The 21,717-nt window shown below is 39.4% G+C and overlaps 1 protein-coding gene across 5 annotated transcripts in view; it reads left to right on the top strand.

Moving 5' to 3' along the window:
* Positions 1-20,929, top strand: part of FHL2 (four and a half LIM domains 2) — a 36,132-nt gene extending 15,203 nt beyond the window's left edge. For 2 of the 5 annotated variants that reach the window (XM_058825007.1, XM_058825006.1), the window contains exons 2-6: positions 8,171-8,350; positions 14,950-15,124; positions 18,367-18,536; positions 19,170-19,356; positions 20,073-20,929. In XM_058825007.1, coding sequence (XP_058680990.1) covers positions 8,195-8,350; positions 14,950-15,124; positions 18,367-18,536; positions 19,170-19,356; positions 20,073-20,224 — 840 coding nt within the window. In that variant the 5' untranslated portion in view covers positions 8,171-8,194 and the 3' untranslated portion in view covers positions 20,225-20,929. Of the gene's footprint in view, positions 1-8,170; positions 8,351-14,949; positions 15,125-18,366; positions 18,537-19,169; positions 19,357-20,072 lie in introns of those variants that run through there. The other 3 variants (XM_058825009.1, XM_058825010.1, XM_058825011.1) reach the window with 2 other exon arrangements.
* The last annotated feature ends 788 nt before the right edge of the window (positions 20,930-21,717 follow it).

Genomic DNA, 21,717 nt, shown 5'->3' with positions numbered 1-21,717 from the left:
AATCACATCCTTCCTGTCCATACAGGAATCAGCTCTAACAGATGGCACACCTTGCATTAGAAAAGAGATCAGATAACTCCTTTGATCACACACAACACAGTCTGCCAGGATTCCATCATGCTTTGAATCCAAAAAAAAGAAAACAACCTCAAAACATTGGGGACAAAGTACAACTCCTATAGTTGTAAGGGTTAATGACAATTTCTGCTGTACTGCACTGCAAATTCAAGCTTTCATTCCAAAAGAAAGGGATGAGGCGGGCTGCAATGACCTATATTCACCAGAGACCCCTGGCTTGGTTCTCCAGGGCATTGAGCTCTGAGCCTCAGCAATGTGTTACCTTCTGGTGTCCTCACCTCCCTGCCTTGCCTCATCTCACAGGGGCCAGGATATTCAGAGTTAAGGGAAGATCAGGTAAGTGTTAACACCACCAGCCACAAGCAATTCCTGTTGCTGCTGGCCAGCATCCTTGCAGCCTTTCAGGGTCCTCAGGGACCAGGAACATTCAGGTTCTAAGTCTCATCCATGTTTCTCTGATGGGTAAATCTGTCCTGATCATCTCTGGACAAACTCTGAATGGTGTAGTGTTGTAGGCAATCATCTTCCCTCACTTGGGTACTGCTTCAGAGACTGGGGGAATCTCATCATTTGCATTTTTAGACTGATTAATTCTAATGGTGTAGTTGTAATATTTAATTTACATATGCACAGTTATTTGTGATGCAGATTCACCACAAGTGAGAGTGTGAAATGGCAGGGTAATGACAGGTTTCATGAAAATAAATCTTGGATACATTGACAGCCACTGAAGCATTAACATTTCAACAATATTAATTAGCTATATATAGATAGAATTTGATTATAAACCAGTAGAGCCTTCTCCTAAGGATGAACATCAATATACTCATGCCAAGTGATAAAGTTAATTTTGCTCCTTTTCACATACCCTTCCATATTATACTGGATTATATCAACTAGGATGCTGAATGGTTACTGTACATATAATAATATGCCATAAGAGGAAGGCAGGCAAGGTCTGCTTTTTCAGTGTTATGCTCACTGACATAAGCACATTCACCATTCCCTTTCACAAAAAAATTCTGAATTTAAAGTTTCAAACATATCAACCACTGCAGAGAAAGTTCTACGGTATTGCTCTGATGGTGTGAGTTAGTTCTAGACCTTCAGCAAGCATAAGTGTAAGGGCTCAAAACCCACCACTGTTTCTTCACTTCATCTTGCATAATAAAAGTAGCAAATTGCATAAAGCCATGAAATACCTGCAATCATTCACACAGATGTGTTTGTCATTGCTCTGAAGCACCCTTGAGATTTAGAGCAGAAGTGTCTTCAGAGACCAGGATCTTGCCTTTGATGAATTCCACCTTTCCCTACTATCCCATGCTACATGAATCTACTCCATAGTGGATTCAACATCTTCCTTCTTCAGCTGGAAATAATCCTGCCCACAAAAACATTGCCTATGTCCATATCATCAGGCTCTCTATGTCTTTGTGCTTTCTTCTGTGCCTCTCACACACCACAGGTGCTTTGGTTCAACCTTAGTAGATGTTCTCTCTGCTCTCTATGTCCAGTTTTGCTCTCAATGTCCAGGCTGGACTGGACTGGACACAGTCTTCAGCCACAACCCCCCCAAACTGGGGAGTTTTCACACAGGTGCAATCGGTCTGGTTTGCTAGGATGTGCCCAGCTGCAGGGGTGCCCCAAGGTTTATGTAGCCTCCTTTGTCACATTTTGGAAGGCCAGGGGCATTCTGGCTGGGCAGGGAAGTGTGGGTACCTCACAGCCCCGAGGCATTCCGTGCCACAGCAGATTTATCCAGCAGCTGTAAGATGTGCATTGACTGATCCCCCAAACCAGACACGAGGGGGCTTTTTGGTCTTACCTCAGTAAACAGAACCCGAGCCGTGCTGATAGAGGACAGGACAAAAACCAAAGCATTCTTCTTCCGCGGAATTATCCCAATTTTTCTTCTATCCTTTCTTTAAAGAGGGAAACAGAGGCCATTTGGGACATTGTTCTGGTTTTGTGTCTTGGGTAGTAGTAAGGAGGATTTAAAAAACACAGAAAAATTTTGCAACAAGAGTGCATGGTAGCACATGGCATTTCTGGGTATTTTTGTCTTGAAGTCTAATTTCTCTGAGATTAGCAGTGCTCCTGACAGTAAGAGAAAGCAATCCTTTTCTGGAAAAACAAACCTTTGTTGGAGTTTAGTGTCTGCAGACATTTAGCTTATACACTATTTTTGCAGCATAGTGCCAGAAATAATAAAAAGGTTTATTAATCTTTTACTGTTTTTCTCCACTATAATTTTCTGTTATCTGCTTAAATGCTGTTATTAGAAATATATTTTTTATGCTTAAGCAGGATCAAGTACTTGACCTTTCCTCTGAACAAGCATTTGCTTATTTTGCAAGAGAAAGAAGGAGGACAGCAATTTCAAAAGGCTTTAAAATAGAAAATAAAAGCAAGCCTTTCCACTTGAACTGTGCCCCTCCTTGCTGTGGCAGATTTAAGTCATGTTCCATGTTATTTCAACATTCTTCTTTTGTAACTGAATTATGTGCAGGAATATGGGTGAGAGCATGAACCCTCCAGTCATTTCAATATCAGCCTGAGATAACCACAGAGCAAACTCTGTGGGGTACAATTTCAAAGTGTCAGTGCTCAGTTCTTCTGTGGCATTTGTAGATATTACTACTGGCTCTTGCTCTACCACTGCTGGAGTGGCTCTAGACTGGAACAGATCTTTGTTGATTGCCAAATACAATAAACCACACAGGAACCACAAGCGGAGAGTTCCTTCTCCACTGCTGTAACTGGGATTACTTTAGCCAGATGCATGAGGAGCCTTGCCACACAAGAAACATTTTCTATTTCATTTTTTAAAACTTATTATTTATGTTCTGCTAAGGAATACAACCTTACCCAGCACACTATCCACTTTCCAGTTCATGGCAGGCTGACTGTGCAATCCAGACAGGAACCAGGTATGCTTTGGTTATCTGCATATGCTAATGCAGTCTGTCTGGTCAGAAAATTGCACTACAGAGATTTTAAAAAACTCTAAAAAAGAGATCAGAATGTTATACCAAACACAAAATAAGTCAGCCATTTCCAAGAAAGGTGAATCCTTGGAAAACTCCAAATGTAATTTTGAAGAATATTGCAAGGTAACTTTATTAAAAATGAAACTTTTTTTTCTTTAGATAGCTTTTAAAATTTAGCATCTAAAGGCATGACTGGGATATTTTACTTGGGGTCATTTTTTTTTATTATTACTATTATTTTCAAATATTAAACCAATTTTCCTGGGTTTTGATGAAGAGAAAATGGTCATTCCTTATTTTTCTAAAGTAAGTTAAAAAAAATAAAATTAGGTGTCCCTCTTTTCCCCTTGCATGGCCTTATGGTCTGGCTTGGAAAGATGTTTAGGTGTTCCAAGAGTGTTTTCCTGTTGCTGCAACAAGATGATAGATAATGAATGTGGTAAGAGCAGCTAAGTTGCAAGGAAAAAAATCACCTCTTGCCAGAAAGACCAGCATAGTTTGAACTGTCAGTTCATGGTTGTAAATAAATCTTTTCATTTTAGCCTTTGGAGCATTAACATAAATTGTTTCCAAATGCTCCAAACCTGCATGTCTCATGTCACTGGAGTTGCCAGACACAAATCTTCTTTCCTCAGGGGAAGAGAAATAAACAGATAGAAAATTATCCATGTGTACTGTTCTTCTGGAAAAATAGTCAGGTGGGAGAGATGCCTGCACATCTTGGAGGAAGAGCTTTTGTTTCCTGTGCAGGTGTCTAACACAGCATACTGATCCAGGGGCACGGGGAGAGAAAGCCCCAGCACTGCTCAGCTAATTCAGCCAGCAGCAAGCCCCCCTTTGGCATCCACAGGGGCTTCATTCTCTGTCTCCAGATGCTGTTACAGAAAGAGATCAGAACTTCACTGAATAAACTAAACAACTCCTACATGGTTTAGATAGTTCCCCTTGGCCTCTTTCTTGTGTGTGTGCAAATGCATCTCTCAGTGCTCATCACCTCCTAGGAAAAGTTGAAATAAGAGATAGAACAGCATTTATTAGGTTTGCAGACATAGCTGAAGAGGCAGGCAAGGTCTGTTTTTTCAGTAGTCAGTAGTGTCATGGGATGGGGGAACACTGGATAATTTCTTAATGACATGATGAGCCCTAATATTTATGCAGTAATATGACAACTTCAGGAATTGCTGCCAGTAAAATGAGACTGAGCCAACAGGGAAAGAAGAGGAAAGAAGCATAGATTTTGAATCAGTCTACTAACTTTTTGTTAATTTTTCTGCCAATTCTTTCTTCCTGTGAGACAGAGTGTGGGTAGTACTAACATTTGGCATAAGCTGTAGCTTCTCTTTTGGGCAGGCAACAGAAAGCTCTTTTTCTTTTGGAGATGTGCTTGCTATGTCTGATGCTGTGGGAGGGAGACTGAATGGCAGAAAAAATCAATTTCTTCATCATGATTATGTTGAGAGCAATCTGAAGAAGCATAAGTATAGAATGACTACAGTAATAAAATCTAAATATCTTTAACCACAAGGAGCTGTAATAATGATGAGCCTCTGTCCCACAAGTCTTTATGGTATCAAACACAAGAAAAATAGATCAATGGCAAGGAGGTTGAATTGCAATTTGTGTCCATCCACAGCTGTGCAAGTCTCCTGTTTTGGTTTTTTCCCCTTAAAGTCTAAAACAGTGCATAAAGCCTGCACTAAGCTAAACATGAAGGGATTTTATATAACAGGAATTAATGGACTGGCAATGTAAAGGACCATGTGTACAAAGTGACAGGCAAAATACTGCTCAGTATGATTTCACATTCCTTGATTGTAAGACAACAGTGAAATTATTTGTTTGAAATTCCTTCTAGTATTTAGTAGATAGGACCCATTATTTCCTCACACTTAATTCTCTCTGGAGCAGAAAAAACTCTGTAAAATATGCTCAAAATAGCACATAGTAGATCATGAGATTCAGTCCAAGACCTGGATTTAAAAAGCCTGGAATTTTGGGATGCTTCAACCTTAATTCCAGTTTACTGAATGAAAGCACATGAACCTGAATTCCTAACTTTGAGAGATATTGGATCCAAAAATGGTCCCAGATGCAATAAAAGATTCACATAACTAAAGTCAAAATGCAGATCTCGTCTTTCAGTTTCCAAAATCTCTAGAGTTGTTCCTCAAATCTCATCCAGATCTGTCCCTGCATTGTCTTCATAGAGCAGAGTTCATCCCTAAATCTGTTTGAGATGTAGAAATGAGGACTGCCTCTCCCTGCTCAGGGTGAGGGTGACAATCCCCTGGAACAATCTTGGAGCACATTTAACAAAACTAGATCTCTTTCAGGATTGCAGGCTATGCCCAGGTATTTTCTGAAATAGTGGCAGCAACTATTAAATAATTGCTGAATTATTTTGAATTGTTGAATTATTACATTATTATATGAATTATTAAATATATCTATTACATTATGCTTACCTCTGCTCCAGTGAAATGCACCCAGAAGAAAATACAGCACTCAAGAGGGAAAGTCCTGTGACCAAGAGACAGGAATGCCCACTTCTAAGGGAACAGTCCTTCTTCCAGTCACAAAGCACTTCTATATTTTACATTTAGCAGCTTTGGATGAAATGGTATAAACCTGTAAAGGAATTACACTTTATAGTTTTTGTTTTTACACATCAAGACTGCAGAGAAATGTTTCACTCTGCAGTATCACACTTCTACTTTTAAATCTGGGTTAGAAAGAAATAATTCTGAAGAAGGGTGACAAATGCAAGTTCATAAGTGGTTTCTGCTCACATTTTAATTTAGCAATAATGCGCATTAAATGGGCAACAAAATCCTATCATTTGGAAAAAAATACCTAATATAGTCAGGTGAAAAGTACAGATTTCTGTCCTAAATACAGACCATTTTAACAAAAGCTATCACTCCTCTCAGACTTAGTCATACATCTACACATATAACTCTGTGTACATTGGCCCAACTGCATTTTGCTGAGGTTACTCCAGAAGGAAATTAAGTCCTGACTAGTTCTTTCCTGGGAAAGTCCAAACCTGTTATGTAGGTTAGGGGTGTAAACAGGCTCAAAACAAAGACGAAAATCCATTATCATCTATTAAATGTTCCAGTAAAGACTGCAGGTGTACTTAACTTGCTGGAAGTAATGGGAATGTTCCTATGTATTGTCCCTGTGTATTGTCCCTATTCTCCTGCATTATACTTCCATTGCTAGCTGCTGCTGCTGGAAATGGGCTGCAGGGGAGCTTTGGTGGTCATTGCACTTCTCTCTCCAGCACATCTTCTTACTTTCTGTCTTCTTATCAGTCCTATGAGCCTCTCTGCTCCTTAAGGACAAAGAGCACCCTACATACTCCCAGTTCCCCTCCGGGATAAGAAAGTTAATTAGTTCCTAGATCATTTTGAAGGCCAAAGCAGTTGCCCTGCTAGTCTTGCAGTGTCAGAAGCACAGAAGACCAGCTTCCAGGATTTGTGCTTCCTCCAGGCACATTTTGGGGCTTGCTAGTTTGTCTCTCTTCTTTAGTAGTTACTTGGAATTCATAAGACTTTCCAGCAGTGGAGACATCACTTACCTACTTCACACATGTAAAAGCACTCACCCATCAGTCTGGGGTAGTCACTACAAAATTCAGCAGTGGATTGGCCATTTAAAAAAAAAAAACATTGTCCATTCAGACAGTCCTAAAACCTTAATCATATCCCAGCTAGACAGAATGAAAGATAATAGTAAAAACTGAAATCCTTGGGGAGAACTCAGGATTTCAAAATGCCCTATGGGTGGCTCCCACTGCCAGAGGGAGAGGACAAACTCCAGAAATCAGCAACCTGTGCCAAGAACACTAAGCAAGTAACATTTTGTTTAAAACTGAGAGCTGAAGTTGGCAAAAGGACTGCAGATGCTGTAAATGTCACTTGTGCATGAAAGACAGAGGTAGCCACTTAAGCTATTAGTACTCAAAACATTTAAGGATTTATGGATCAGATGTGCCTTAAAGAGGAGGTGCAGCCTGTCAGGCAGTTAAGATCATGCAGTCCAGGTGGCATGTGCTTTCTGCTTGGGAAATTCCCTTTCCTAAGCTGACAGCTATGCCTCGCTCCAGCTGTACCCTCCAGATTTCAGGTGCAACACATGCTGCAAGCCTCAGGTTAAGAAAGAAGGTGATGACTAATGAAACCCAAAATAAATTGTCCCAGATAATAAATATTCATCAAAGGTACTTGTGTCATCTTTGCTTGTATGTGCATCCAGAAAATGATAGAGACATAACAAGACTTGAGGAGCAAACACCAATTGTGCCTAATTCAGACAAGCTGAAACATCATATACAGTTTCTTCTACTTGATTTTTCCCTTCCATAATATTTTTTTACATTTGTCTGAGCCACAACACCCGGGAGCCAGCTCCCATTTGTGTCCCAATACACTTCAGCTATTGGATAACTTCTTCAGGTGCATCAGAGGAGAATCAGATACACAGTCACTGATCGTACACCTTCCACCCCCATAGTCCCATGCACGAGCAGAGATGGAGGGTTGGTGTCTGCCTTGAGATGGAGGGAGGGTGGGAGAATGATTGCCAGACACTGGCCTAGTGAGAATGCAGAGAAGGAAGGTGCAGAAGCACATAGCTGTGGTGCCTGATAGTCTGTGCATGACTCAAGCCTACTAGCAATGTAAACCTTTCTCTTGCCTTATGTAGGAGATGTTGCTTCTAAAGGAAGATTAGCTGGCTCATCCCCTTAATGGACTTGACTCCCTCCATCCCCTAGAGAAACACCTTCTTATTGCAGACCTATACGTCAAATTCCATTCACAAATCCCACAAGAATTCTTCACACTCAGGGTTTAATCCTTCCTCTCATGTCTAGCCCTAGGTCTGGCCAAAGATGGATCAACAGATGGCTAACTTAGATGGGCTGCACTGCCAAATTTATAGCCCAGTTTTTTCCTATTGTGTTCATTTATTTGACTGAAAGTCAGACTAAAATTGAGGTACAATGTGAAAAACAAGAATTGATAAACCTTTCTTGGGGGATGGGGTCAAGTGTAGCTCAGTCTGACGTGTGCCTGTTCCTGTCTTTGTGGCAGGATAGCTGGACTCCAGACACCAACATGACTGAACGCTTTGATTGCCACTACTGCAAAGAGTCTCTGTTTGGTAAGAAGTACATCCTGAAGGAGGACAGCCCCTTCTGTGTGAAATGTTATGAAAATCTTTATTCCAACACCTGTGAGGAATGCAAAAAACCTATTGGCGCTGACTGCAAGGTATGTCAGATTTGTGTCTTGTTACAGAAACCTTGACAGAGCAGCCTGGGTACAGAGCTCTGAGATCTGGAAGGATCCAGCCTAACAGCTACACAGGGGCTTCTTTTGGTGGGAGAGCATGTTTTCTGGACCCCTTTATCTGTTTTGTATCATTTCACTTGGCAAACCCTTCTTTAGCCAGCATGGTAATAGAAATGCACTCCTGTAAAGCACAGAATGGTCTGATGCTCTGATGTAAGAAATTCTCTTTAATTTATTGGGTGACCCTTTCCTCAGAACCTCAGCTGGGTTCTGAAAGGGTGACAGAAGCTGGTTGTGCCTACTTTTGGGTCAGAGGGAGCTAAGGCACTGCTGGCTTTGCTGTGACCACACTCCTGTGGTCATCAAGAGACACACTCTCAAGCAAAGGTGCTAACTTGGAGGTCACAGAAATCCAGCTAATGCTGACACAAGTAATAAATCAGATAGACTTAGAAAAATTAACCTTTTAAACACAGAATGATGATAGTGGAGTCTAATTAAAGAATGGGATGGACAGAGCAGAGGCCTTGCTTGCTTGAGTTATGCACTGCTACAAGACATGGAAACACCTGCCTGGTACAGATCAGTTATGACCGCTTGTATTTCTTTTAAATTAATTTAAAAAACTGGAGTTCATGCCAGTTTCAGCCTGCCTGCATGAGGACAGAGGAGCCATCCAGTGAAGTGCCTGTTACACAGCTACCAACAGACTTCATCTGATGTGCCTCCTCCTTGCATAAAACTGGCCTGTTCAAAGTTGGGCAAGATTTTCACTGACAGAGCAAGATTGCAGTAGAAATGCAATTTGTATTGCATGCCCATAGAATTTTTCACTGACCCAAGGAGATCTGATTTTTGACTTCCCATTGCTGATGATCCATGCCTCTACAAAGATAAACTAATTCCCATTAGTGATACTACCACCCAATCACTAGTTCAGAGATATAAAAATATGTGCTTACTCAGATTGGAAAAAATAAATGTCTCATACCTTCCAAATTGATCTACAACACCCTATTGGCAAATCAGTAGGAAAGTCCCTTTCAGAAGCCTTAAAAAGGTAAAAATTTTTCACCACCAAGACAGGGAACTGGCAATAATCTGTAAGAAGGTATAAAATTGCCAGCTTTCCTACAGCTCATAAATATTCAAGTTAGAGATGAGATACAGCTGGCCTGGCCTGACCTGAAAAAGCAAAATATTCCTGCCCCATTCCAGAATGTGCTTTTGTTTTAAGGTCTCTATCTAATCCCCTGAGAAGATATTTCCATGTGTTGATAGTCAAAAATTTAAAAACTTGGACCAGCTTCAACAAATCTTGGTCAAAGTATTCAGGAATTAATCAGGCTGAACTTTTCAACCCAGATTTATGTATTTAGGGAGTGTGGGTGTTATCCGATATACTGCTTTTCTTTACTTTTAAGTGAAGCACACTCTAATAACAGATAGAAAAAAAAAAAAGCCCCAACTGTCTGCAATCTAAGAACATTTTAACTATGTAAAAACTATGTGGAAAACACAACTAAGAGATAGTAAATAAAGATTTCTTAAAGAGCTATAAAATGTGTCAGAAGCAAACATGTCCTTTTGTTGTTTCCATGACTGCTGTTTGTGCCTGTTCATGCTGTAGTTTTTGAAGCTGTTGAGCAATTTTAGCAGATTCTGATAGATGGATAAAAGTTGAAACGTAAATTCCTGCAAGTTTTCTGAAAAAACTTGTGTTTGGGTAGAAAAAGGGATCCTATGAATGTTCTCACTGAGAAGCAAACTAAAGTTGTTTTTCAGTGACAGTAATAGACACTAGAGAACACATTTGAGAGAGCCCTTAAAAGTGCCTCAGCCACAAGGTAAGTTTCAGATGAAGTGTGTGCACTGTGAGCATAATTCAGCCATTAAACAGTCACAAAAAATCAGGTTTCTCCTCATTAAACTGTATGAATATGTAGGTATATAAATAAAAAAATACACATACACACACCTATATATATGCAATTTTACATAAATCTTTTTACACATACTTTTTCATCTGAACAAGGAAGATAAATTGCACTATCTTTGGGAATGAAACCAGTGTGTTTACTACATGGACGAAATTGACTCCAATTTGTTTGTATGCTCGACATAACCTAAAACTGTAAAATTTGGAATAAAAAATATAATGGAGTGACAGTGTCATGAGAAAAGTTCACATCCAGGCCTCTGCATCTGGCAGCCGTGTCCACACCTACAACCACATTACAACCTGCAAAGTACCACAAAGTTCTCACGTCAGATTTTCCTTCAGAAGTCCCTTCTTGGCCACCATTATTTCTTTTCACTAAGAAAAGCTACACTGAGAACCAGATACTCTTAACTTCCTTCTTCCCCATCCTCCCAATTACAATCAAGCCTCCTATAACTGACAGGGTTACACCAAAGAGAAAGCACAGGTGCTGAAAAGAGGACACAGTACTCAAATTCTGACAGCACTGGACTCTGAGAGGATGAAATTGATGCTGAACTTTCACATTGTGTATTGGCTATAGCACAGAGAGGCCACAAGACAACAATGCTGTAGAGAAACTTTCCTTGAATTCAAGTCAGGGGAGAAATTTCTTCACTATCTTTCTAGTTTTTCAGGTAGTTTATGGGTAACTGAGTAATAACTAATTTGTTCCTTGTTTTAAAAGAACAAGTCTTTGCCACCAGAAAATCCCAGAATGACAACATATGTCTGAATGCCACCTTTGGGCATAAGCCATTTCATTAACTGTAAACACTTGTAGCTGATGCTTACAAAACTTCCACAGGCAAATTAAAAGCTTCATGTACTGACTGGTAGGAGGCACCAGCAGGCAGCATGAAAATACAGGGTCGTTTCTCTCACACCTATTACACATTATCCATATGCCAACAGGTTACAGGAGAAATTTACTTTCCTAGGAAAAAATTGTCATTTTAATGGCTAAGTCCCTGGTGAATGCTCACCACACCTACAGTTTCATGCTTATTTCTGGAAATCCACACATCTTGCACCCATTTGCTTAACTGCTGAAGGGTTACTTTTGGTTGACTTTGGCTTTTTTAATACTTTCCTTGCAGATCCTATGATATGGAGACCTTGCAAATACAGGAAATACCTTCAGTAATCCTGTGTTTAATGCAGTCCACAAGCTGGCCTTGCCAAGCAGAAGGGGGTGAAAACTCTCTCTGTGAAACGTGCAAATTAAATTATGAGTGGATTGTGAGATACAGCTACTGTGTCAGCACACGGGCCAAAAATGCCTCAAAAGGGTCATCCTCACACATAAACCAAACAAGAAATAAGACCTCCAGTAATGAGAATCAGAAAAGAGAAAAAATAATTTTTCTTGTTTTTAATATTTAAACCCTGTTCCAACATGCCACACTTTTTCAGCTCATTATTGAATCTCAGGCTAGTTTTTGTGAGGTGAAATGGTAAAAGAGGTGGATACCTTAATATCTTCTCACACATGTAAGGGGCTGAGTACAGCACAATATCACTTGTTTTTTACCTTTTCTCAACATACTTTTATAGATATGTGCCAGTCTAACATACTTAAGTGTTTTACAGGGTATGTGTAGCTAAAATCTGCACAGCATTTAGTTGGCATAGCCCATTTCCTACATTCAGCCTTCTGAAAAGACCATTGAGGTAAAAAAAGCCATGAACAACATATACAGTTACTGTTCTGGCAATAAACTCTCTAATCTCCTTCTTCCTACTGGGTCCCTGTTGACACCCAGAGAAGCTGAAACCCTGTTGTTCAAGAGAAATGGTGCTGAATAATGGCTTCAGTTTGCTTAGACTTAAAAAGCCTGAGGAGAAGACAATAAAAATGCAGGGTATGAGGAGCCCAAGCTTAACCCAGTTAACTGGTAACCCTAGTCTAAGGAGATCTTCTGGGTTTTTTTTAAAAAAATACATTTTCCTAAGTCAAATGCAGTCCCACCCTAGAGGCCAAATAAACCATGCTGGAGCAAAACTATACAGATCTGTGGAGAAGCTGTAAAACTTGATCTTGCCAATGTTAACAGTTACCTTGTCAAAGTTTTCTTTGTTGTTGTCATAATGAAAATAAGTGAAAATACAACAGAAATTAGTTCTATATCACTTGCACCTTCTGCTGGAACAGATTTATTTGGGTTACAATCAGCTAGCATAAACTAGAATTCATATGCCTAAACTAAATCTGATGTTCTTTCAGCTTAACAGAGGAGCAGCCTGACAGTCAGAAAGCTTTCAGTCAGTTTTTGCACATGCTTTTCCAGTGTAGAATTTGCTCCAGATCAATACATCCACAGCTTATGAACAAGTCAAAGGCTCCAGTAAAATATACAACATGCTGAAATAGACCAAACCTCCTTTTCAGTGACCTAAGAACACTCATGATGCATAAATGGTTTCATCAGTACCTTGGACTTGCTTGCTTTCAGATGTGACAGATTCTGAGAGAGAAAGGAATATCCATTTCATCAGTCTAATATTCTACTGTCAAAGTCAGACATCTTAGACTCTCTCTACATTCAATGTGGAGTTATAGTAATCCAGAGAAGGTAAAGATTATTCAATCCACTTTTTATCTGGAGTACTTTTTGTTTAGTTTTTCTTCATTACTTCATGATGATGAAATACCTGCTACTGTCACCCACCCAGCTACTGCCTATAAAATCTTGCCATCATAACTGACTCAGGGATCAAATCTTTCATCTTTGACACCTAATCTTTGTTTTCATCACTCCTCTTCTAAAAGGCATGCATCATCTGCAGGGTATCATTTCACTGACAAAATAAGCATACGTCACCGCATGAATTTTGGATATTAAAAAATTGCTTGCTGAAAATTGCAAAACCAGGAAATGACAAGTAACAAGGAAAAATAATTGAATACATCACATTACAAGAGAGAGAGAAGATCAGATCTCTTGTTCTACTTTCTAAAAGTCAAATTTCGTTATTTTGGAAAGCACTGCATATTGTATTTTTCTGTTAAAATATAATATGAGACCAGATTTAGGCTATTGGACATCTCCCAAAGAGAAGAAAAAAATGTAAGTAACTTCCAAAGAAAATTTGTTTTCATTTGCTATTAGAAAAGATTAAAATATTACAGTCAGAAATTTGTATTGTTTCAAAAGGATTTAGCTGAAATGAATAGATGAGCTGAATAAACAACTCTCTGAAAGATGTAAAGTGGAAGTCTAAGACATTCTACCACAGAGTGCAATCTCAGAGATGAAAATTGTTACTCACAATGATCCAAAAAAATTAGGTGAGTGGCACAGATGTCCATACAGAAATGTTTAATTGCATAGTCAAATTTTGACACAAATTACTAAAGTTTAACAAGCTACCACATATCACCTGAGCTAGATGAAATTGTTTCAGCGTTTCCAGCTAGATGTTTATGAGAACAAGGCTCCCAAAGACAAACTGTTATTTGAGGTTAATCTAAATCTGTGGTATCTTGCTCTGGTTTAAGATTGCATGTTTGGAGTTACTGTGACTGTACTGACTGACATGGTACAGCTTATGCCAGATAAGTATGAACCCTTTGTGATGCTTCACACAACTGCAAAATTGGAATTCATTATTCTACCACTCGCTCTTCTTCTTCAGTTAATCTAACTAGTTTAGTGTCTGCAATAAATACAGAGTAGATCTTGGGCTAGAACTTGAGAATTCATTTCAGCTGAACTTCAGCTGAACTCCCTATTCATGGCAATTCTATCCTTTCACAATCCCAACCCAAACCAGAGCCTCTATATTTTGGGGCAGACACCATTTCTTGTATTCAAGCTCTATTTTGTTTGAAGTCCAAAGACACTCTTCAAGTGTTACATGTACAGGCCACCTTAATTTAAATTTTAAAAAAGCACAATCCACTGGTTTAGGTCACAATTTTGAGAAGTACTGTTTCTTTTAAATAATCAAAGGAACCACTGTGAAGAGTATTTTAAATACTAACATGCCCACACTAATCCCTTGGCCAGTACTCTGGATCACGGGATGCAGGTACAATGTGGTCTTGTATCTTTCAGTACAATCCACATCTGAAATATAGGTAAACCAAATCACAAGAGCCAGTAAAAATTTGTGGTAGCAGAAAAAACCCCAGACAGATCAGACTCATTCACTCTTGGTGTAAATCTGCCAAAAAATACCAGAATGCAATTGGGAAAAAATACTTCTGTTCAGGAGTAAATATCTATGAAATTAACTAGAAATCAGCAATAGATAAGGGAAATAGGGGAAGTCTATCATACCTATTGGATAACAAGTTTTAATCCAACTCAAAAGCTGGGCTTTATTCTCAAAGGAAATACCTAAGTGAAATTAGCTGCTCCTCTGTCACAAACCAAAAGGGTTACCTTGAACTGAGAAAGGGTTGATAGTTGTCATGAGCTGCTCTTGGTTATCACAGCAAAATAAGTTCACCTTTGTCAGAACATTTTGTTTTCCTCAAAGCAGCCCCAGGTCCTGGCTGGAGTTCAGATTTGGATATGTTTGCATTCTCTGAGCTTCCAGTTGTGCAAACCATTCATTCCACTTACTCTGTGGTTTTGGATTTCTGCAGGATCTGTCTTATAAGGACCGCCACTGGCATGAAACCTGCTTCCACTGCTTCCAGTGCAAGAATTCCTTGGTGGACAAACCTTTTGCTGCAAAAGAGGAACATCTACTTTGTACTGACTGCTACTCCAATGAGTACTCTTCCAAATGTAATGAGTGCAAGAAGACTATTATGCCAGGTTAGGATGCTCACTTTTTGGACTAAATAGCAAGCCCAAACTCAGCAATATTTGTGAGAAATGTCTCTCCTTGACTATCTCTACTAGGTCATGCTGAACTCTGTAAAAACCTGGTGATGGTGCATTCTAGTCCACTTCCATGACCAGAACATGCAATGTACATAGTGGCTCATGGAAGAACTTTCATTCACGTGAAAATTTTGTCTAATTACTCAAAATTTAGCTTCTCTCAGACAGATGAAAAATTGATCAAAGTGCCTCTGAGGTCTTTCTTGAGCACAAAGATATGAAGGAACAGGAAAGAGCTATTTTTATTTTGACCTGAAGCATGAGGTTATAGTATTAGATTGCTAAAACCTGTTGTTCTTACAAAAATACTATAGCATTCTGTGATGATTTGAGGGCCTTAATGTTGAAGTGCTATCAGTGCAGGATTAAAATATTAAAAGGCAGTTTGAAGAATCCTTGTACAGACTCCATAATGATTACTAGTTACTTTGTCAGCTGGTTCTGACATTGGTAATCTCAGATACAAAAGAGAAAACCACAATATTTTGCTCCTCAGGAGTAAAAATGAAGACTTGATGATGAAATAGAACAATATTTAAAAGGAGACAACCCTATCTATTCCAAGTTTAAACATCCCCTACTATTCTATGTGCACCCGTTTTGCTGACACAGAAATAAAAACTGACATGTTTGGGAATAGCCAGTGCTAGTTTTAAAGCTGGAAGTCTATGACCCAGGAAGTCCATTCCCATCCCAGAAAGCTGGTTGTGTCCTGGGCTGCATCTAACATAAGAAGAACACGGAACTGTTGGAGGAGGTCTGGAGGAGGGCCACAAAGAGGGCTGAAACACTCTGCTTATAAAGACAGGCTGGGGCAGCTGGCATTGTTCAGCCTGGAGAAGGCTCTGGGGAAAACTGTTTGCAGCCTTTCAGTACTGAAAGGGGACCTGTAACAAACCTGTAACAAAGATGGGGACAAACTTTTTAGCAGGGCCTGTTGCAATAGAACAAAGTGTAACTTTTTTAAAGTAAGAGAGAGTTGATTTAGATTAGTATAAGGAATAAGTTTTCTACAATGAAGGGCTGAGGTAAAACACTGAAACAGGTTGCCCAGAGAGGTCCAGCCACACCATCCTCAGCCTATAACGCTGCAGGGGGTTATTGTGGCCAAAATGCAGGACTCAGCACTTGGACTTATTAAATTTCCTTTTATTGAACTCTGCCCATCCATCCAACCATTCCAGGTTTCTCTGCAGAGCCCTCCCACCTTCCAACAGATCAACACATGATCCCAGCTTGGTGTTTTCTGCAAATTTACTAATGAAAGACTCAATCCCCTCATCCATGTCATCAATAAAAATATTGAACAGAGCTGGCCCCAGCACAGACCCCTGAGGGACACCACTGGTGACTGGCCCCAGCTGGATGCAGCACCATTCACCATCACCCTCTGGGCCCGGCCATGCAGCCAGTTCTGAACCCAGCAAAGAGTGCTCCTGTCTGAGCCATGGAAGCTTTACCATGAGGTGCCCATTTAAGTGATTACAAGCTTGTTCTTTCAGTCCTTCCGCAAACCCAACTCATACTGACTTCAGTCTAGTAGCTAACAAAACTGGGCTCTCCTCTCTTTGAGTTTCAATGACAACACCATCCCGAAGAGAGCACAGCTGCAAATGTAAAAATAAAGTTCTAGTCTATTAAAAAAAATCCACATCTTCTTTCTCCAGATTATTATTCTTTCATTGCTCCTTGACATGATATTGGAAGTTACCAGCATAGAGAGGGCATAATTTTTAGAAGGTGTCTGTTAATAAAATGGAACAAAAATATTCAAGAATTTAAGCATCAGAAAGATTATTAACAGTTCACTTACTACTGATGCAAGTTAATTTAAAAGAGCAAAAAAACCCACCAAATAAATCCTGTCTCAGCAGAATTTAATGAGATCATAAAAGAAGAAAAATATGCAACTAGTAAACAAAGATGAATTAATGCTTGAGAAGGGGGAAATTGTTAAACCCTGCAATAATAGAGGCACAGAGAATTGTCATCAAAGGCATTAATGTGGTTCTTTTTCATTAGCCAACTCAATCAGCTTGTCAGTCTTCCAAGTATTTGACTTGATATTTGCTGTTACAGGCTCCAAGAGTCATGCAGAACTGTAGGAAAAACATGTGTTTGTTTACCCTTCTGGCCAGTATCAAATATTCTGACTCAAACTGGTACATAGAAATCATACCATGTGCAAATAAATTTATCTATATAATGGGGCATCTTCAACTTCCTGGAGGGGCTCAGAGTCCATCTGCCATACAGTGGACTGAATCTGCAAAGAACACTATCTGAACCCTAAAACTTTGTTCTAGAGAAGTGCATTTATTTCCTAACTACCATTCCACTTTTCTGCTTTCCAATAAAAGGATTGTTTAAATTCCACATTTCAACCATATTTTCAATTCAACCGAAAACAGAGAGAAAACTTTTTCTTACTGGAAGTTTCAAGAGACAGAAAAACGTTTAGGATAGGTTCTGTTGAGCTGGAAACAATTGTGAACTTATAATACACCTCAATGAGAACAAGAAAAAGGCTCCTGAGCAGATATGAAAGAATCCTTTATCTCAGACAGAGACTGTACTTCTTTGGGAAATGGAGGCACGGTGCTTGCCAGGAATTGCATGCCTCATCCTTGACAGTGTTCAAAGCCAGGTTGGATCAGGCCCTGAGAACCTGGTCTAGTGAGAGGTGTCCCTGTCCATGGCAGGGAGTTTAAAACTAGATGATCTTTAAGGTGTATTTCAGCCCTAATCATTCAATGAGTCTGTAATTAACCAGGTACCTTGCTGCTATTTGAGAAAGATGCAAAACAGATGTGGAATGAATGAAGTCAGTCTTTAATGAGGAATGGCTCCACTTAGCACTAACAGCAACTTATATTGATGTCCGTCCAATTCCCTTGAGTCTTCCTGTGCATTGGAATTCATTATTTGCCTAATAAGACCACAAAAAGCTGTTCTAGGCTGCAGCTATTTGCAAAAAACATTTCTCTTCGTTGCAGGAGAAGAGATCTCCAAAAACCCCAAGTGGTACCAAATACCATGCAAAGCTGGTAGGAACATTAAATAGCCTCTAGCTCAGAGCTGCAATGCTTCTGGACTGACAGACAGGAAAGACAGAGCTACAAACTGCATCTATCTCATCCAGAAGCTCACGTGGTGCTCTGCTCTCCTTACAGGTACTCGGAAGATGGAATACAAGGGCAACAGCTGGCACGAGACCTGCTTTATCTGCTACCGCTGCCAGCAGCCTATTGGGACAAAGAGCTTCATCCCTAAGGACAATCAAAACTTTTGTGTCCCCTGCTATGAAAAGCAGTTTGCCATGCAATGTGTCCAGTGCAAGAAGGTAGTGCAAGTTTTGCTTATGTGACACCTAAGAGATTGAAGTCCTTCCCATTTTATATCCAAGTAGGCAGAATATCTCATTTTTGGATGTGTAAAAAGATTAAGAATTAACTGGTTTTAAGAGATTATATAATTTCAGTTCTACTTACTTGTAAGAGGAAACTCCCTGACAAAAGTCTTGAGAAGCAGAAAGTAAATACTTCATCTAAAATATGAAATAAACCGGTCTTTCCCAATGAAAGGAAGTTGAAACACATCAGGTAATTCCTCCACTATGAAGAAAGGGGCAGGCGAAGGAACAGTGAAGAGTCAAACTCTGGTAAATGCATATGAAAAGCAACATACAGAGAGTAGCTTGAAAAACTGAGTACAACTGAGAGTGAGATTTTACAATATATGCAGAATAAAGTACTTTTAGCATGGGGCTTCTTTTTATAAATAAGGAAATTACAATAAAGCACTTGCATGATTTTCTCAAGGTCAACTCCAAGCAAAATTATAATCTTACTGTTGCTAAACCTTCTCCTCCTCCCGCTCACAAAAATCTCATCAACCTTCCTCTTTGCCAAATAGAAATACAAACTTGCCACTCTTAAGAAAACACTTTCTTGTCTTGTTTTTTTCCCTAAAACAGGCTATCACCACAGGAGGCGTTACCTACCGGGAGCAACCATGGCATAAGGAGTGCTTCGTGTGCACTGCGTGCAAGAAGCAGCTGTCTGGACAGCGCTTCACCTCCAGGGATGAGTTTGCATACTGCTTGAGCTGCTTCTGCAACCTCTATGCCAAAAAGTGTGCTGGATGCACAAACCCAATCAGTGGTAGGTCTCTCATGGCTGTTTTGTGTGTTGAGATGCTACTAAATGCAAAACTAAACAAAAAAGTCTGACCTGGTACAAGAGATGCCCAACTAAATCTTTTCATGAAGCTTCAGCTAGTCATTTTTGAGGTTAAGCAAAAGACAATGACTACTAAGAGACGTTTTTCTCTTTTTTTTTTCTTTTGTATAACTTCAATACATCCGATGATAACTGCCATAGCCTCAAACCCTGGAATGCTTTTTTACTAATCTGCTTCTTTTCCTGAGGCATTCTTCCTTCAGAGCTATGAATCAAGTTATGACACATGACAGACTTCTTTTTTAATTATCTAAAATGCACCTCTATAAAACATAAATTAACATACTCAGGTGCCATAAAACATTCTGTAAAAGATTACCAGAAATCTGTTCAGAGTCAGGTGCTTTGCTTTTCTTCTGCTGCACGTTGCAGGGCCATTTCATGGAAGCTCATTTCTGCCATTATCACTAGGGATAACAGCCTTGCTCATTAACTTTGCTGAAAGCAACAGAAGTATTTGAGGATGAAAATGTTAGTCACTATAGAATAAGGATGGCAAAATTAGCACAGCAATAAACAGATTTGCCACAATGTCATTTTTTCACTGCTGTATGTCAGATCTCCATGTCAGTCTGCATGACCTGATGGCTGACCTGCCATTGTTTTCTTGTAACAGAACAATTTTGCTTTTCAAACAGGACTCGGAGGAACCAAGTACATCTCTTTTGAAGAACGGCAGTGGCATAATGATTGCTTTAACTGTAAGAAGTGCTCCCTTTCATTGGTGGGTCGTGGCTTCCTCACAGAAAGGGATGACATCCTTTGCCCTGAATGTGGAAAGGATATTTAAAGCTCATACTAAGGTGTGAGGAAGAAGGGAGGAAAGCCGTGCTTGCAATATAAAGTCTGAAACACATGGAAGTTCAGAGCTAGCTTTGCCACTCTGTGTCTCACTGTATTATTAACATTTCTTAACCTTTTTCTTTATACTCTCCAAATCTGGAGGGAAAATAGCTTCAGAATCTCTAATAGCAGTGTTGGTGTTTAAGATTTCTACCAATAACAAAAACTAATGCAAAACCCATGATGTAAAACTATTTGACTGTTTTTGACATAACTTACCATTTTTAAGATTTTTTTTTTCCTAAAAAATATTCCAGTTACAATTGATGCAGTTCAAGGATAACAATGGCCACACACAATACATTAACAGGTGGATATCCAGGGTGAAGCCTTCTGCCCACTGAAATTAATGGCAAAGGACATTCAATTCCAATAGGGCTGGTGTGAACCCGGTGTTCTTGAGCTATGTGACAAGTGTGTGCTGTCAAGTCTGTAGAAAGACTGCAAAAGTAGAGCGTGTTTCAATGTACATGGATTTGTGACATGCCATAAAAAGATAATGATGAAACAGTGGAAGTGGGAGTGCTTCATGACAGGTACATATTTTATTGCATGTCTAGGTGATCATTGTGTGAAGTACAAGTTCTGATCGACAGTGTCAGTACTACAGTTAGTTGACATTACACTGCACATTGTATTTTTCAAAATAAAACTGTTTAAAACAAAACTGTGATTGTGGCTTAATTGTCTTTACATAATATTTACAAAAATGCTTTCACATTCTGAAGAAACACAATGCATACAAACACAGTCCTTTTTGCACCCAATTTTTGGGAGTGTGAAGTTTAGACAATTCTCAGAAGGGTCCTGCTGTACAACAGTCTTTTACTAATTGAAGTCAGTGGGAAAACTACCAGCAAAAATAAACAAGTGTGTGAAAACACTCACTGTACTGACTGCAGCTGATAAAAACGTGTTCATAGGCTCTAAACTCAAGCCCAAAATATTTTTCTTCTCAGCAAGTAAGAAGGTCAAGACAACTCAAAAGACATCCATCTATCTTTGCAAAAGTCAGAAGTTTAACTTCTATAGTAGGGCCTACTTTAATTTTGTTCTCTATTGGGACACATAATACTCTTTGTTGTAGCATAATTTCTGCTATGTTTGCCACAGCAGCAACTGTCAGCAACAGCACACTGGCGGGACAGTAACATCAAAAGGTAATAATACAAAGGAAGATAAACCTTTTCCCAAAGCAAACTGCAAGAAATATGGCCATGTTATGCAATGCACAGTCCCGGTACACCTTCCAGATGGAATTCATTTGTGTTCAGAAAAAGGAGAAAAGAAATATGTCACACCTCCAACAGGAATCTTCAAATGTGAAATTAATATTTAGGAGTATACTTACTATGTGTGCTACTGGGTAGGGAAAGTTTTCTCCTTGAGTTTGTCTCTTAGTACCAAGTGCAAAGTGCTCACAGGTCATTCCCCTCTCAT

Source organism: Ammospiza caudacuta, chromosome 2 (assembly GCF_027887145.1).
Source record: "Ammospiza caudacuta isolate bAmmCau1 chromosome 2, bAmmCau1.pri, whole genome shotgun sequence".
Lineage (NCBI taxonomy): Eukaryota > Metazoa > Chordata > Aves > Passeriformes > Passerellidae > Ammospiza > Ammospiza caudacuta.
The sequence above is the reverse complement of the archived record's forward strand: the minus strand, read 5'-3'. Positions and strand labels throughout refer to the sequence as shown.